General features: G+C 45.7%; 1 protein-coding gene across 1 annotated transcript in view; it reads left to right on the top strand.

Annotated features, from left to right (window-relative positions):
- The window catches only part of PKHD1 (PKHD1 ciliary IPT domain containing fibrocystin/polyductin), a 334,621-nt gene that overhangs the window by 49,914 nt on the left and 270,362 nt on the right, over nt 1–14,345 (top strand). The window contains exons 26-27 of the mRNA XM_054970556.1: nt 1,968–3,590; nt 5,945–6,088. Coding sequence (XP_054826531.1) covers nt 1,968–3,590; nt 5,945–6,088 — 1,767 coding nt within the window. The remainder of the gene's footprint in view (nt 1–1,967; nt 3,591–5,944; nt 6,089–14,345) is intronic.

Below are 14,345 nucleotides of genomic sequence, written 5' to 3'. Positions count from 1 at the left end.
ACTTGGAGACTCCAGCTGGTGCAGAATGCTGCAGCTTACTTACTCTCAGGAACTAGATGGGGCATGCATAACACTCTCATTCTGCAGTCTCTACTGGCTTCCCACCAGTTACTGGGCTCAATTCAAGGTCATGACTATCACATTCAAAGCCCTTCATGGCCTTGGCCATATCTGAAGATTCAACAGAAGCTCTCGTTTCCACACTGTTAACAACTCTTCAATACATTTATTGCAATTTAAAGTGCTCTGTGCCCAAAGGGGGCCGGATCAGACCCTATATTACAAACATTACAAAAGTCAATACACAGTAATACACATGACCAGTCTTCAATAATATGCAATTCATTCCAGTCAATAGTACCAAGAGTAATTTCATTCATGCATCAGTCCCTTAACTTTTCCACCTGTAATTCCGTTATTCATACAATGAATGGGAGTCCACGAATGCAGACCGTGGTTCAGCCAAAATATCAAAGCTCTTCGTGGCCTTGGCCGTATCTGAACAACTACCTCTCCCCCTCTGTCCCGCCATGGCAGCTTTGCTCATCTGAACAGGGCCTTCTGCAGATACAACCCTGGAGTTGGGCAAAATCACCAGCTGCTCACACAGGTGCTTTCTCTGTCATGGCCCCCACCTTGTAGAACGGCCTGCCTGAGGAAGCCAGGAAAGCTCCCACTGTCCTGGCTTTCTACAAACTATGCAAAACTGAATTATTCAGGAGGGATTTCTACCCAGATTATAGGGCTATGTCATAAGAAATAGCTCAGAGAGAGACTTTGACAGGGACAGGGACTACGTGCTACGCTATTGGGTACTGTATGCTGCTGACGCAGATAAACACCACTAGGGAGTTTCCACATTCCTTAACATGCCATGTAAATTAGTTATGTGCTATTTCAGAAGATTTCATTTCTATGCTCAACTTTATGCTTGTTTTCAAATTTCCTGCTACGATACTCTATTGTATCTGTTCAGTGAATCTCCTGTTGTTCATTATGGTACTAGCATCTCCTTGCATCTCAGTGAGAAAGGTGGACTATAAATGACGGGGAGGGCAGTCTAGAAATGTGACTAAATAAATAAATAAATAACAGCAACAACAACAATGGAAAGGCAAAAGTTCAGTTGTGTGACAGGCACATATATACTGAGAGAGAGCATGCTTTTTAAAGGAACTTCTCATTGTATCCATAGAGTGGCCTCTCTGCATATAGAAAAACTTGGCTTCTTTTGCATAAAATCTCTCTGCTAGAGGTCGAGATACCTCCTTTGAAGAGCATTGTTTAGGGTTTGCTTCCACTGCAGTGTTATCTCTGGCTACAGTGCTTTATTACAATGGTCGCCCATCCAAGCATTAACCAGGGCTGACTCTACTTAGTTTCTGAGATCTAATGAGATCGGGCTAGTCTGGACCAACCAGGGCCGTTTCCAGATTGCTTACCTTCACGTGGGACGTTGCGCCTCGTTGCGGGGAAAATGCAAAATATCGCATTTCCTTGCGCGAGTTTTGCGCGACGTCGCGCAAAACTCACGTGAGGAAACGCGATATTTCACATTTTCCCTGCAACGAGGCGCGACGTCCCCGTGAAGGTAAGCAATCTGGAAACGGCCCAGGTTACGGCTGTTGAGAGCAGGGGATAATCACCTCCTATCCGCTGTGTCCCAGACTGCAGCATACATAGTTCAGGGAGAGCTATTACGGACTGGTTTAGTTCTTATCTACATATTTAACACTTTGTTCTTGCTATAGTTGTGAAGTGTCCTGGAAACGGAGACCTGCCATCTATACAACATATGTGCATGCACTCACAAATAAACCCAGATCATATTTAGGAATTTTCATTTGGCCATTGTGAACATTGATGTTCTTTTGATGGAACCTTGGTTCAGGGTCAGAGGAAGTTAAAGTCTAAATGATCTCTCTCTTTCTTAATGTGTTATCATTTTATTGTTATCTGTTTCTAAGGTGGAACGTCGCTCACAATCTCTGGAGCAGGCTTTAGCAGCAACCAAGTTATGGTCTCTGTCTCCGTGGGCTCACGGCCCTGTCCTGTTACCTACCTGAATGAAGAAAAGATTGTGTGCCATAGTCCACCAGCTGTTCAGCTGCCCAATACAACTGTACAAGACTTTGCAGCAGACGTGCGGGTGTTGATTGGCAACACATCATCTGTAGATGCTTCTGCCTTGAACATCTCAAATTTTACTTTTCTTTACAAAACATCTTTGACTCTCGACATTGAAGATGTTGAAGTAGAAATGGTGAATGATACCCTGTGGCTGAAAATAGAGGCAATAAATGTGACCGATTTGGTGGCTCTTCTTGGGGACGTGGAGTGTGAGCTCAAGGCAGAGCACACCAATCATTCTACATTTAGTGCTCAATGCTCCTTACCACTAAACGTTTTTGAGCCGGGACAGTATCCCGTCAGAATTCTCCAGAAGCAGACGGGTTATGCCAATGTTCCAACGGAGAGGCAGCACTTTACTGTTTTTCCATTGATAAAGACTATCTTCCCATCTCATGGCTCAGTTTGTGGTGGGCAGTTGCTCACTATATCTGGCCTTGCTTTAAAATCTCAGACAAATTCAGTTGGGGTGAATCTGGCCAACAATTTCACCTGTGAGATCCAGAGCTCAGATGATAGCATTATAAAATGTGCTCTTTTGCGAATGGATTTTCTTATGGACAACGGGCCGTTCCGTGATGGATCTCAAGACCTTGGTGTTACGGTGTCTGTGAATGGAATTGATAGCCGTTGCCTGGAAGGCTGTTCATTCCATCTTCTCGAAAACCTGACCTTCGTTATTGATGCTGTGACTGCGGAGTTTAATGAGATGTTGATTCATTTGCTGATCAGAGGTCAGAGGTCAGCGTGGGCAATGGAAGGAGCCTCGATAGAAGTGGACGAGCGTCTCCCTTGCAACATCACTTTTTGGAATGAAACCACCGTTGAGTGCTGCGTTAACCACCTTGCGGCTGGTGAACACGTCGTTTCTGTACGGCACAGAAGGTGGGGGCAGGCATGCCTTAGTCAGAAAGGTTCCAATATCTTCAGAGTTGCGCCCCGTGTGAGCCGCTTTTACCCCCAGAATTTCAGCATCCATGGGGGAGGCCTTCTCACACTGGAGGGTGTAGCATTAAAAGGAAGGAACAAGACCTCTGTTACCACAGGGGATCGTAACTGTTTCCTCACCAGTGTGGCCTACTGGGCTGTCCAGTGCCTTGTCCCTTCCAACCATGGGACCGTCGCTGTGAGGCTCTCTGTAGATGACGTTTTGTATTTCGTTGGAGAAATAAACTACAGCGAAGATTCCACTCCTGTTTTCCTTTCCCTTCTGCCGGCTGTGAACCAGTTTCTGACTATAAGGGTGTCACGGATCAGGCGGACGGAAGACATGTATGTTTTTGTTGGAGGCACTGCCTGTACCAATATCACTGGCAATGACAGAACTTTGCACTGTGTGCTTCCTCGGCTTCCTGCCGGCGTCTATAACGTGACTGGTGGGGATGTACTCAGAGGCGGGGCTTCCTCAAGTTTGGTGTTCACATCTTGCCTGACCGTCCTATCGGTGAAGGGCAACCGTGGTAAGTTCACACACACCTCTGTTTAGTGGAACGTCCTTTCCTTCCTTACTGGAGCTGGTTGTGGGGGAAGCTGCCATAGGTTAGTGGTGACTACCTTGCTGCTGCCAAGTACAAACTAGCCATGTACAACTGGTATAAAACTGGGAGCAGTGATGTCTTGCCTCTCTGACAGAAATCCTGTATTAGGTGATTTGAATCTGGATCATTTGTTACGGTCGAAAACCCATTCTAAAATATTTTATTAGGTCGTCTGTATCTCTTTGGTGACTCACTCCTCATTACCTCTGCTGTTAGGATCGTTAACATAGCTTAAGTTATAGCTATGTTAAAGATAGGTGAGAGCTTAAGTTGGTGTTGCATGAAATAACTTCCTATAGTGTTGTGGCTCAGCAACCAACATCAGCAAATGGGACATGCAGTTCCTTGGGAGGCGGAGCCAGTGTCCATGGCTACTGTCTCGGCCACTGATGAGAGTTGGCTTCAAGGTTCAGGGCAGGGCTTGGACTGTGGGAATGAGCATAGACAGAAATAATTGGGTTGCTCATGCCCAGGGCTTTTTTTCAGGGGGAACGCGGTGGAATGGAGTTCCGGCACCTCTGAGCGGTGCGGAGGGCAATCTCAACTCCCCTCTGTCTGGAGATCAGGGGGCGGGGCCACCAGCCATGTGACCATTTTCAAGAGGTGCCGGAACTCCATTCCACCGCGTTCCCCCTGAAAAAAAGCCCTGGTGTGTGCTGTAAACTTCGTAGGGCAAGAGCACACTCATGCACTGTTGACATTACGCCTGTGGCCTTGGCGTATGAGAAATATGAAGAGGTCAACCATCCCAACACGCCCAGTTTCAGTATCTGTTTTTCTTGATGAAAATCTACTTCCTTGCAGTAAATGAAGAGCATTTTCTGCTTCATCAACTTTCTCAGGAAGTATTCTAGCACAAATCCTGGTCAGAACCTTTCCTGCCACAGACGTATCCTGTTAATTCTCAGCTTTAGAATTCCATGATGGGCTTTTAAGACTAACCAACTTTACTGTAGCGTAAGCTTTTGAAAACCACAGTTCTCTTCGTCAGATGCATCAGAGGAAAAGAGCTGTGGTTCTCAAAAGCTTACGCTACAGTAAAGTTGGTTAGTCTTAAAGGTGCTACCGGACTCTTTTCTATTTTGCTACTACAGACTAACACGGCTAACTCCTCTGGATCCACGATGGGCTTTGAAATCAATTCCCAAATCATGAATTGTCAACATCTCTCTCTCTCTCTCTCTCTCTCTCTCGCAATTCAGGTTTTGAGTGTTTGGTTTGCTCTATAATGGCAATAAGTCAGTAAAAACCCATTGCGTTTAACTGTTTAATGAAGAGAATTGCAGGACTTCTGAACTTATTAATAGGGATACATTGTACAGACTCTGAACTCTGGAGGCTCTGAACGAAAACCTCTTAGGAGATCAATGTGGTAGTTGGCAGCTTTTTTGTAAACCACACAAGGATTCAGCTATTTATTGGAGTAACAGAAAAAGGAGGGCACTCCTCTTGGGTATTTTGCAGGGCTGTGAGGCTTCTAACTCCGACAAAAGTGTTGCTTTTCTGTGGATTTATGGAGGTCAAAGGGATTGCCAGAACTTTACCACATTATAGACTATGTCGTTTGCCAAAAGTCCATGCTGAGAGGCAGGGTCCACACCCCATGCCCCCACGTTCCTTTGTCCAGACTCACAACACCTAGAGGGGAGGGGTTTTGTTGAGCACCCCAGTCCCTCTTCTTCCCCCTTTCAGCTTTCCTCCTTGCTGGGTCAGGAGTGAAGGCCTGCCATTTCCTCACAGGCCGGCTTCCTCCCTCTTATAAAGGTCTCCCCCCGCCCAGCCTACAGAGACTTGAGAGGCTGCCTTAGCCCACTCCCCAGGGTCTTGTGCCTCTTTGCCCTGTCTCCTGTGGGTCAACAGCTGCTACATCTGTTTCCAGCCTGCCAGCTAGCGGGACAGCAGTTTGTGTGTTGAAGTGCCCACAAGCTTGGATATGGCACTGAGCCATGTTTCCAGCTTGGCGGATTGCCTGGCTGGAGGTGATTGGCCCCTGGTCCACCCCTCCAGGCGCTGCCTTGGGCAGAACCGTCATAGGGTGTTACAGAGCCTGTGCTCTGATCCGGCCCCCTTGGAGGCACTGGAGGCAGCCGCTGGTCCTCAGCAGCAGCCAGCTGGCTGGGCCATCTCTGCTGCCTTCTGACAGGTCCACGGAGTCATGGGAAACAGAGTATTATGGCCTTCTAGGGGAGACTGATGTTAATAGCAAGATCTGGTGCATGGTCAACTCATTGAGAATTTTCTGGTGTCTCTCCCCCACACCCCGCTTTTCTTTTCAGGCTGTCTTGGTGGTGGTGAAGTGCACATACGTGGGACTGGATTTTCTCCAGGGAATACCTTGGTTACCATCTGTGGCACTGTCTGTGAAATGCTGGATGGTGTCACCACAACGGATCTGACCTGCTTAGCCCAGCCCTTGAATGGTAAGTCCATTCAATGGTATGGCGAGCATACATGACACAACACTGGGTTTGGAGCCCTGCTGTAACGGTAGCAGGGTGCAGTGATGGGCACAGAGAAGGAAATGAAGAGCAGAGAAAAGGTTAAACACCTCCGCGCTTTGAATCCTCCTCCTTTAAAGCTGTTTCTCTTGACAACAGCTCTTGTGCCCGTGCAGCACATTTGCATGTCAAGTTAACCCCTGACTAGGCACCAAACTAGTCAAGTTGGTGGCAATGGGAATGGACCCGATCACACTGGAAGACAGGAGTGTAGAATAGTTCTGAGAAGCAAAAGGAGCGGGCAGGTGAGGCCGTGCCCAGTCCTTCCGGGCTGTCTTTCTTGTTCGTTTATTTAGCAAACATCTGTTCCACTTCTTCAGAGGCCTGCTCAGGATGGCTCACAAAGTTTAAAAACTACAATAACATTAGAACAGTAGCAACACATCCTTCTCCCAAGCACTCCCCCCCCCCCCAGGCACGATTACTTCTGGCATACAAGCTGGGGCGGGGGTGGGGTGGGGGGAGCAGTGCTTGGAAAGGAACTGCAAGGAGATAAGGTGCTGGCAGTAGGGGGGTTCTGCACTCGTTGCTTGCCTGCCCCTTTTTGATTAAAAAAAAACAAGACCCCCCCCGTCCCTCTTGAAGGCACATAAGCGCTGCCCTGATGTCTTGTTGGGCTTTCACTTACCAACTTGTTGAGTTTACCGAGCCCAGCCAGCTTGAGCCCGGTGATTTGCGACATAATGGAATCCTAAGATGGATCCACCCATTTGTGGATGTTGTCAGAATCAAATGCCTCCGTCCTTGTCTTAATGCTTCAGCAATCCACTGCTCTAATTCTCGTCTTGCTTACCTGATTATTGGGGTTACACTTCTTTTGCAAGACCCTGTGCTCTCTTCTGCCCATTTCACTGGAGCACACTTTCCACTTTTTAAAAGGAGACTTTTTGCTTGGCTTGGGTTGTTAACTATGCAAGCATTCTTTTAGACTTGGCTGTACCTTTCCTAACCTGGGGAATGAAATCTACTTGAGCTTCAGTTAGTATGGTCTTAAGCAACATCGAAGCATTCCTTTAGGATTTGACTTAGGATTTCCCTTTCAGTTTTTTTAAACTCATTTTTGTTAAGTGCCCTTTTTGGAATCAAATCTTACTGCTTTGGATTTTAGAGGTAACTTCCTATTTTAAAAAATGCGGAATAGCACTGTGGTCACTGCTCCCAACTGGTGCGATGACATCTACATCTCTCACCAAGTTGTGAGTCCTGCTCAGAAACAAGTCCGAGATCACTCCCCCCCCCCTGGTGATCTCTGTGACCAGCTGTTCCAGTGCACAATCATTTATGATGTCTAGGAATCTTATTTATGCTGCATGTTCCAAACACATATTTAGCCAGTCAATGTGAGGATAGCTGAAGTCACCCTTTCATATACATTATCTATTTTAGTTACCTCCCTTATTTCTCTGTCTCAAGATCAGCCTCAAGAGTTTGATCAGGTGGGCAACGTGCCCCTCAACTTTTACGTAACCCGTACAGCACAGTATCTCCACCCATATTGCTTCTGTCATGGAGCTCATTCCCTACCTACAATGATTGGATTTAGCAGTACTGGATTTTTGAATTGATCGGTGCATATTGAAGGGTGATACTCTTTTTTCACTCTTTAGTAATTCATACGATTACCACTAGATGGCAGCAAATGAATGCTTGATTGTGTCAGTAGGCTTATTTTTGATTTCTGAAGTTTTGAAAATTGGATAGGATTATGAAGATCTGACTCTGTGTGCAGACAGAACATCCTTTTTCAGTCTGAAACACTGGAAGTTGATTCACTTAGGTGAAGAACTGGCTTCTCTTGCTGTTGGGAGAAAAAGAAACAGTGAGCTATTCCTCGCAAGGAATCGTCTACATCTTGAAGGAGGAGATCGTAACAGACGGCAAAACATCAGCATTGACTTCCTTCTCTTGTACAGCATGCAACTAACCCAATCTAGAGCAAGGAACTGGCAGGAACAGCCCATGAGTCTGTTCTAAGGGCTGGGAAAGGTAGCAGTTGTGTGCGAGGGGGGGGGGGCATTAAGCATATTTCTGATGCTCTGAAACGTACAGATTTCTGGCGGGCCATTATAGCAGATTCCCGCATAGTGTGAGTGCAAAGCCCTGGCATTCCAAATGATAGCCTTTAGCAGGAGGATACCTCGTTTCTGTCTCGGCTGGGGTAGCTTACAGGCAGGGGGACGTGCAGAGCAGGTCTCTGCTGTTCTGCAGTACCCCCTTACAGGTGGCCAGTAAGAGTACTGCAGCCTTCAGGCTAGCAAGATCAGGGGATTAAAAGAGCCATCAGGGTCCAGCCTGGCACTATATACCGAGGGACTCTGCCCTGCCTTCTCAGTTCAAGTGCATCATTGCAGGCTTGGCAGCTGCAGAGTCCCTGGAAGCTAGGCTCCACCTACAGAACCGCTGAACCTACGAGTTTTGGGTACCTTAGGTAAGGGTTCACAGGGTGCCCAAGTCACGCCCCTTTTGGGAAAGCAGGAAGGTGTACCCTCCGCCCTCACCTCCCCCTGTGCTAAAGAGAGGCAGGGAAGGGTGGGAAGGCACCACCCTTGCTCCCAGAAGCACGGAAAGGCCCAGCAGTGGAGCGTGTTGGCATCCATTCTCTGCACCACAGGGAGGCAGAAAGAGACTGCCCGTCCCCCTGGTGACATGGACAGCACCACTGTGCCCCGCACCCCTGATGGAGGGAGCAGGCTTGCCAGCGCCATCTTTTCCCTGGGGCTATGGGTGCCTCACCAGGGACACAGTAGACAGGCCGCCCCTGCTTGGCTGATAGCTTTTACAAGAGTCATTACACTAGAGCAGATCCTGCGATTGAATGATGGTGGGCAATGAGGACGACTGATTGCTCCCTCAAATGAGAGTTGCCAACTTTTCCGTGAGACCCTGCAGCTCTTCCTTTAGCAGCACCTTGATAGGTGGGCATTAGCAGGTGACAAACGTTTAGCTCTCTGCTGTTAAAAGCTTCACGCTCTGATGTCTGCACATCATAAGAACATAAGCAAAGCCATGTTGGATCAGGCCAGTGGCCCATCCAGTCCAACATTCTGTCACACACAGTGGCTAGAAATCCAGTGCCATCTAAAGGACTGTCAGTGAGGCCAGGACACCAGAAGCCCTCCCACTGCCTTCCTTCCAGCACCAAGACACAGAGCACCACCTCCCCACAAAGAGAATACCATCTATCTCCTGTGGCTAATAGCCACTGATGGACCTCTGCTCCATATATTTGTCCAGTCCCCTCTTGAAGCTGGCAATGCTTGTAGCTGCCACCACCTCCTGTGGCAACGAATTCCATGTGTTTATCACCCTTTGTGTAAAGTAGTATTTTCTTCTATCTGTTCTAACCCGACTGCTCAATAATTTCATAGAGTGCCCACGAGTTCTTGTATTGTGAGAAAGGGAGAAAAACACATCTTTCTCGACCTTCTCTAACCCGTGCATTATCTTGTAAACCTCTATCATGTCTCCCCTCAGTCGTCTTTTCTCCAGGCTAAAGAGCCCCAAGCGCCTCAATCTTTCCTCATAGGGAAAGTGTTCCAACCCTTTAATCATTTTAGTTGCCCTTCTCTGTACTTTTTCCAGTGCTATGATATCTTTTTTAAGGTGTGGCGACCAGAACTGTACACAGTACTCCAAATGAGGCCTCACCATCGATTTATACAGAGGCATTATGATACCGGCTGATTTGTTTTCAATCCCTTTCCTAATAACCCCTAGCATAGCATTAGCTTTTTTTATGGCAGTCGCACACTGTGCTGACGTTTTTAGTGAGTTATCTATCATGACTCCAAGATCTCTCTCTTGGTCAGTCTCCGCCAGTTCAGACCCCATCAACTTGTATTTATATTTTGGATTTTTGGTTCCAATGTGCATTACTTTGCACTTGGCTACATTGAACCTCATTTGCCACATGGATGCCCACTCTTCTAGCCTCGACAGATCCCTTTGGAGTGCCTCACAATCCTCTCTGGCTTTCACCACCCTGAACAATTTCGTGTCATCTGCAAATTTAGCCACTTCACTGCTTAATCCCAATTCCAAATCATTAATAAACAAGTTAAAAAGCATTGGACCCAATACCGACCCCTGTGGCACCCCACTGCTCACCATCCTCCACTGTGAGAAGTGCCCGTTTATGCTCACTCTCTGTTTCCTATTAATTAGCCAGTTTTCGATCCACAAGAGGACTTGGCCCTTTATCCCATAGCTACTGAGCTTACATCACATTGGCGTCGAAGCCATTAGAGCGGGCGATGCTGGGCCCTGCCAGAGCATGTGGCAACCTTCCTTTGAACAAACCAAGTGAATGAATGTCCCATAAAAGAAGAGGAAGGGGAGAAGAAAACATGGAAATGGGGGAAAATAACACTGGCCAGAAGCCTTGCTTATGTTCCCCACCATTTGATGGATTTTTAAAAAGGGTTACACCAGTATTTTACATAGTAGTGCAGTGAGATACTCATCCCCAGGGCTTTTTTTCAGCAGGAACGCGGTGGAACGGAGTTCCGGAACCTCTTGAAAATGGTCACATGGCTGGTGGCCCCGACCCCTGATCTCCAGGCAGAGGGGAGTTGAGATTGCCCTATGCCAGGGGTGGGCAATTGCTTTGGCTTGGGGGCCACTTTGTGGGAGCGGAGGTTAGCGGAGGGCCGCACCTTTTAAAATGATTGCATTCATTAGTTAACTTTGCATATCAGAAAAAGTATAAATTGTATCATAAAAATCAATAAATATAAATTAAATAAAATAGTGGTAGTTTTATTCAATTTATTTATTGTGCTAATTTCATATCATTTATAGCTGCAAGCACATTTAATTTTAGAATCAGTTTAATGACTGTCTTGGCGGGCCACAAAAAAGTCTGTAGCGGGCTGCATGTGGCCCGCGGCCCGCAATTTGCCCACCCCTGCGCGCTGCTCAGCGGCGTGGAGGGCAATCTCAACTCCCCTCTGTCTGGAGATCAGGGGGTGGGGCCACCAGCCATGTGACCATTTTCTCCGAGGGCAACCCACTGAGTTCCACCACCTCTTTTCTCAGAAAAAGCCCTGCTCATCCCTGAAAGCATGTTTTTAAAAGATGGAATGTTTTTTTAAAAAAAAATGGCCAAAAGTTTGCATGAATACATGTATTGGTGTTGTTTTGTCTTATTAAAACTATTACAGTAAGTATCAGGTAGATGTTTAAGACAGGTACCCACAAACTCTAATCTATTCAGACATTTTGGAGTATATATACCCCAACCAACCCAAGCAAACCTTTATTGGCAAATATACTACAGCAATCAGTCAGTCAAATCAGGAGAAAAAGAAATTTTAGATACAAAAAGCGCGTCCACACAGAGTGAGATTAAAATTACAGATAAGAGCAGAACAACAATGTGGCAAAACCTGATATAGAATATTACTTGTCAAGGTGTATAGCCATGACACTGTAAAGAAACTTTGCTACTATAGTTATTTCCACATCTGGGTTATCAAACAGAAAATGAACTTTAAAATCATCAGAAGACTCTAAAAGTTGGGCTAATATAGGTTGTAAAAGATCCCGGTGTGGTGCCAGATAAAAAGGACACTGGAGAAGGACATGGGAAACGGTTTCAACACAGTCCATCGTACAGGGACAGCATCTGCTAGAATAAGGAATCCCGTGGAATCTACCAAATAAAATGGCTGAAGGAAGAACATTAAATCTGGCCAGAGAAAAAGCTCTACGCAAATTGGGAGCCAAAAGTTGATGGAGGTATACTGCTGGGAAACTTACATTAGGAACAATCCCTAGATTTAGGGGAGAACAAGTTCTGTTGGCAGAGCTATAGAGAGTTTGTAACTCTAATCCCAATAAACTGGATTTTATTTTTGAGAAGGCCCCAGACTCAGAAAGCAGGGATAAGGATTCTATAGATAAATTCAGGGAACTTATTTTAGCTTCAATATAGACAGACCAACTAGAGTTGACAGATTCAGATAATAAAGGATATATATATAGGGGGGGCGGGGCGTCAGAATTAAAATGAAGTCTCAACCAATATTTGAAGGTGGTGGCCAACAGATTCTGACCGCACTCTAAGCATAAGGCAGCATATAGAACACACACAGGAACCCCCAATGATCTTAAGCAAGAAGTTAGAGTGAACATGTTCAACTGAATTATCGATTGCATTGATCCAGAGAGGGGCCCCATACAGTAACTGAGCTCCAATTTTAGCATTGAAAGCTTTAAGAGCAGCAGGCACATATTGATTACCTCGATCAGAGAAATAAAAATGAGAAATTGCTGCAGCACTAACTTTAGCTGCAGTAGTAGCCATCCTACGATGGACGGTCCAAGTAGCATTAGATTGGAAATAGAAATCCAGGTATTTAAAGTGCTTAATTTGTTCATGTCTATTACCATTGACCATCAAGTTATACAATTTCCGGGAATTGGAAAGGACCAGTACCTTGGATTTTTCATAATTCAGCTCTAATCTGTTGGTCACACAGTATTCAAAGCAACGGTTCAATAAACGATTCAGTCTAACACGGGAAGAAGACAAAAGAGCATATAATAACAAAGGGATAGAAGTGGAACCCAGTCTAGGACTATGACCGTCAATCAGTAACAAAAAAGGGGCAAAATCATTTAGGAAAAGATTGAACAAATGGGGGGCTAAAATGCACCCCTGCTTAACCCCCTTCTTAATAAAGATCTTGGGGGACAGTCTCCCAGAGGAGGAACACCTTACCTGGCAAGACGTTGATGTGTAAAATCTTTTGATAAGAGATAATATCCTCTTATCTAATGACATCCCCTCGAGCTTTGCCCAGAGAAGTTCCCTTGAAACAGAATCAAAAGCTCCCTTAAGGTCTAGAAAAGCAATATATAATTTAGATCTTTTCCTTCTCGTGTACTTATTAATCAAATGAGCAAGGACTAAACAAATATCCAGAGCTGACTTCCCCTGACAGAACCCCACCTGGGCCGTTTCCAGACGGCTTACCTGCCTCCGGAACGTCGCGCCATCTTGCGGGGAAAACGCAAAATATTGCGTTTTCTCGCACGAGTTTTGCGCGACGTCGTGCGAGAAAACACGATATTTTGCGTTTTCCCCGCAAGATGGCGCAACGTTCCGGAGGCAGGTAAGCCATCTGGAAACGGCCCTGTTCTGCACCTAAAATTTTGCTAGAAGACATCCAAGTGCTGACCTTAATTTGCAAAAATTTACCATATAGTTTTCCAATAACAGATAGAAGGCTGATTGGTCTGAAGTTAGAGGGGTTAAGATGACAACCCTTTTTATAGACTGGAACAATTATCGCATTGGTCCAGGCAGCTGGCATCTGGCCAGTCTTGTTTACCATAGTAAAAGGAGAAGCTAGCAGAGGGGCCCACCACTCTGGAGGTGTGTGTGTATATATATATATGAATGATAGTAGTGACTTGCAAAGCAAAACTGAATGTCTCCTCCCTCTCCAGAGGGGGAAATCCAAAGGCAGCAACAACAACAACAACAACAACAACAACATTGAAACCCTCAATCATATGCTTTTACTATTTTTGTTATTGGAAAGCAAATGGTGTCTTGTTATTCCCACAACTGCTAGAATATGTCTTGTTGGTAAAGGTAACATGAATTGGCCACCTCCTGAACGATGGAGAAGCTATCTCTTGAAGGATGTTTTTCCTAAATGATTATCTCACTGCGTGTGTTGTGTGTCATCAACTAATGGTGACCTAATGAGTTGATGACTTGATATCTCGTATCATTTTAAGGTAATTGATGTGGTGGGCGGGGGGGGGGCTCAAATAGTGGATGGCTGAAAGCTTTAGTAATAATACTGTGCATTCAGATATTGGCTAATAAAAATCTAAACCAAATCACATCTTATTTGATATGCTGAAACAGATCACTAAAAATAAATATAATTGACAATCGCTGGAAAGCTTCAAAAGTGATGGTTATTCTGGTGCCTCACTGTTCGTTTTTCATGAGTGAGTGAGGCAGAAGCAATGACAGGGACAAGAGTGATCCAGGAGGTAACCTAACAGGGGCATCTTCCAACCAGAAGAGTTAGTGGATGTTCCCACCAAGGAGTGTCAGTTTGGTAGGCATTTCTTTATACTATGCTTCTACTTTCTCCCAGTTTTTGCAATGATGCGGTAGCTTGGGGAAACGGACTCTTTCCTGATTTTGTATAAG

The sequence above is a fragment of the Eublepharis macularius genome, chromosome 1 (assembly GCF_028583425.1).
Source record: "Eublepharis macularius isolate TG4126 chromosome 1, MPM_Emac_v1.0, whole genome shotgun sequence".
NCBI lineage: Eukaryota > Metazoa > Chordata > Lepidosauria > Squamata > Eublepharidae > Eublepharis > Eublepharis macularius.
This window is presented reverse-complemented; position numbering and strand designations above follow the sequence as displayed.